Source organism: Propithecus coquereli, unplaced genomic scaffold, assembly GCF_000956105.1.
Source record: "Propithecus coquereli isolate 6110/MARCELLA unplaced genomic scaffold, Pcoq_1.0 Scaffold220, whole genome shotgun sequence".
Classification (NCBI taxonomy): domain Eukaryota; kingdom Metazoa; phylum Chordata; class Mammalia; order Primates; family Indriidae; genus Propithecus; species Propithecus coquereli.
Window position 1 is genome coordinate 1,016,121 of NW_012147190.1, and position 4,374 is coordinate 1,020,494.

Consider the following 4,374-nt stretch of genomic DNA (forward strand, 5'->3'; position numbering starts at 1 on the left):
AATCAAAAAAAGAAAACGTTCAAAACACAATTGCATTTGTACTGAATATATACAGGCTTTTTTCTCTTGTCATTATTCCCTAAAGAATAGAGTATAACAACTACTTATGTAGCATTTACGCTGTGTTAGGTCCTATAAGTAATCTAGAGATGACTTAACGTATATGGCTGGGTGTGGATAGGCTATATGAAAATACGATGCCATCTTATATAAGTACTTGAGCATCCGTGGATTTTGGTATCTCTATGTCCTAGAACCAATCTCCCATGATACCAAGGCATGATTGTACTGTACATAAAGATAGAGCTACATGGTTTCAGCCATTACTCCACCACTAATGTACATGGAAATAGAAAAACCATGAAAGAAAGGGTAGGTTCATGTTTTTTCACCCAGAATTATAACTGTAATAAAAGCAACAATTTTAGTAGTTCATCTTAAACTTTGAGATTTTCCTGACTGATCATCAAAATTCTATAAAATCTAAAAAGCTACCATTATATGACTATACCATAAAATACTCTATTTAAAAAATCATTTTTTAAGGATTAATGACACAAGAAAATGCTCACAAAAGACTGCTGTGATAAAAGTAAGACATAAGAATGCGAGTTAAAATTCACTAAGTGCTTACTATATGTCAGAAATTGTGCTAAGAGCTTTACATGCCTTATCCTATTGAATCTTACATCAGCCCCTTTACAGGTGAGGAAACTAAGACTTACCTTTCTGGTAAGTGACACCCAAGGTTATATAGTAGTAAACATGGAACATGGAATTTGAACCTATCCAACCATCCATCCATCTAACCAAAAAATATCGGAGTGGTTCTTAAGTGCCCAGGCACTCATTTACACACTAGAAGAGTGACTCCAGAATGACTGCATTACTCTACCGATATGATTTTGTTTAAAATGAGTAAAGAAAGATGGGGAAGTGTCTCCACCTGAGCCTAAACTGAGATTCAGAGGTGTCTGGCTAAGGCCACAGGAAGAGACTGTGTAAGGGTTTGGGGTTGGTGGTACTAGGATAAGAAGGATATCACACTGTCTGTGTCAGTATTAGCCCTTGAACTCCTAATTTCGCTCTATATAGAGAGATGCTTAGGAAAAGGCTTAGGTTGTTGTCATGAAGGAGTCTAAGACACAGGGACATATTTGTGTGACACAAAATGAGGAATGTCACTATCTCCACTTTTGTGTGGAACACCACTTGATTTGAATATTGTGGGGATTATAAGAAATGCGGCATTACTTTGGCAGCTTCAGATTATGCAACTTTGACATCAGAAGACATACCCCAGGCAAGGATAGAGGCAAAGTTAAAAAGTAAGACATCATCCTCCAGGTACCATTTTGAGCAGACAAAATCAACCAGGTATGAATAGAGGAGACAAATACGAGAAGACTGAGTTTCTGGCAAACACCATGGAGACTTTGAGAAATAATCAGACAAAATATTAATGAAAATGGTGGTCCTACTCAAACAAGAGGGGCCAAAAGCCAGTGACTGTTTAGTTATTACAGTTATTCTCGTTCTTTCATATCCATTGAAGTGATAAGAACTGGAAGATATTAAAAACCAGGAAGAAAATTCCAGAATGTTAACAAGTCTGTCTCTGGGTGGTATAATATCAGGTGATTGTTACTGCCTTTAAATTTCTTGTATTTCCCAAAAATTGTCTATGGTGAGCATTAGAATTTTATAATCAGAAAAAAATTAAAGTTTTCTAAAACTCAACAATTCAATTCCAATAATGTAAAAATGCTATTTCTAAGATTAAATTTCTAGCCTACACCAAAAACTGTGTTTCAGACCTCTGATTATGGCTTTTTCTTTATGCAAGGTAACTGCCATTCCTCTTAGAATTGGGAGTACATTTTACTATGGTAAATACCTTTCAATCAAAAATTATAAAATTTAACTTTCAAAAAAAATTATGCCTCCAAAATTTATTTTACCCTCTTACAGTGTCACTTCTGGTTCACCTGTGTTTTACAACATCCTGTTCCAAAGTAGGAAGCTCATATTCACTGGCAGACCAGTGTCTTAAAACTTAGGTCTAGCACACATAGGTAGACAATACTGCTAAAGAAACAGACGTTCTGAGCTGTACAATTAACCTCACCAAATAATTTATATCAATTATCGATTTTATTAATACATGGTTGCATCTTATGCTTATTTTCATACATAAGATGAATTCTTAAAATGATGAAAGTATATAACGAAGTCTGTAATTGTTAAAATGTTCTTATAGCTTGTCTTTGGAAATTATTTTCTCGAACAATATAGAAAAGCTCTTTGTAAACATAAACTTAAGGCCTGTTTAATATTAAGCTTGTTTTACAGAGCAGAAATAAAATTTGAGGATAAATCCAGCTTTTAGTTCTATGTGATAATATTTATTTAGAAAATGAATATGAAAAAAACCTGTTTTAGATATTTACCAAACCATTAGCTTTTACTTAATAGTGTTCATGAAAAGTATTTTACTGGCAAAGGAAAACGTTAAGTTCAGATACACATTTCAAAAATGGAGTCACAGTCTTACCTAGAGATCTGATGTCCAGCATAGAGGAGCAGAGCAGTCAAAAAATATAGATAAAGCTGAACCAGATGCTGCCTGGGCAAGGTTAGTAGCACAACACTTAAGATATAACCTGCAGCACAAATTAAGAGAGAGATATAAATAAAATATGACTGACTCTAATTTAGTCTCCCAATTAATTACACTAATAGAAAGAGCTTGAAATAAAATTATTTTCCAATCAGGTTTCAACCACTTCTCAGGTTTTTGATTATGCTACCAAGGTTAGCACAATACCACCACTACAGATTTTTCCGTTGAAATATGTATTACTGCATTTTTTACTTCTTTTGTAGATTTTTCTGCCTTATAATCAAATATATCACACAAAGGTACAACATGACTTTTTTCATCATCTACCTTTCCTTGATGTCTACCTATTTGTTTTATACCAATTCTCTCATCTTTCCTAGTCCCAGAGGAAGAACTGGGGGTCTCAATGTCTCTCCCTAAGTCTGCCCCTTCCCTGTAATTCAAGATCTTACTTCTCCAACTCCTGAAGACCCTCTAACTTCTACATCTTCAGTCATTCCCCTGACATGAGTCCTCATCTTTGTTTCAAAGAATGTACAAGGCTCTTCCCCATCTTCAAAAAAAGAAACAACTACTCTTCATAGTGATTTTTCCTTTTCCTATTACCTATTTTTCTCATTTCACTGATAAATGTTTCAAACTATCTGTACCCAATGCCTCTATCTTCTAACCATCTATTTGCCTTTACCCTCTACAATCTACAAACCCCCTTTATCCTTCCACTCTAAAGAAACCTGGAAGTCAACAATTGCCTACTTGTCAAATCTAAAATATTCTGTTTATCCTTGGTCCAAGCATCAAGGCAACTACCCTCAGAAGGCTGTTGTTCTTTGGCTCTGTTACATGGATTTCCTTACCAACTTCTTCCTCCATTTCTTTACACCCTTTCCAAGGAACATTAGAAATTTGTCCCTAAACAACTGCTTTTCTCTACATAAAGTATCTGACACAAAGAAAATATTTTGTAGCTTCAAATATCGATATCCCTTCCAGATATGTTACCAACAAATAGTTACGGAGAACCTACTACGTATGCAAAAATACATCATTTCTTATTCTAAGTAGATGTCCCATGTCTCATGATGCCTGAGATATATCCCATGTAAATGTTCTCATATTCAACAAGTACAAACTGAGCTCCCCTCCTCCTCCCTCAACAAGGAAGCTCAATCTCTTTGACTCTCCTAAATCCCATGCACTCTCACCCAAAACCTAAGTCATCTTTCCTCTCTTATCACCAACTCCTGCAGAGCCTTCCTCAAAAAGTTTCTCTCATATGTTTCCCTTCCTTTCCAGTCCCTATATCCCATCCTAATCCATGCTGTAATGTAACAGTATACTACCTGCTATCCTTTCAGTCCCTTTCTGTACTCGTACACCCCATACTTCATTACCAGGGCAAATCCCAACACCATCACTTTATCTTGACAATTCTCCTGCTCTAAAACCTTTAAAAGTTCTGAACTCCTCAGCACCTGATATTCTTGTACAATTTGGATCTAGTCTTATATCCTTCTATAACCATCTTCCACTTAATTAATGAGTCTTTATTAAGGCACAGATAGATACCCCTTTTTATTCCCTAATGCCCCTCTCATGCTGAGTCATTACGTTTAAAGCTAAGGAAACAGAGGTGTTGTGTTTGGGACTTAAAGAAAGAGAATTCAGGCCGGGCGCAGTGGCTCACGCCTGTAATCCTAGCACTTTCGGAGGCTGAGGCGGGCGGATTGTTTCAGCTCAGGAGTTCGAAA

At 36.0% G+C, this 4,374-nt stretch overlaps 1 protein-coding gene across 1 annotated transcript in view; it reads right to left on the minus strand.

Annotated features, from left to right (window-relative positions):
* Positions 1–4,374, minus strand: part of RNF145 (ring finger protein 145) — a 57,220-nt gene that overhangs the window by 37,978 nt on the left and 14,868 nt on the right. The window contains exon 3 of the mRNA XM_012644806.1: positions 2,555–2,663. Coding sequence (XP_012500260.1) covers positions 2,555–2,663 — 109 coding nt within the window. The remainder of the gene's footprint in view (positions 1–2,554; positions 2,664–4,374) is intronic.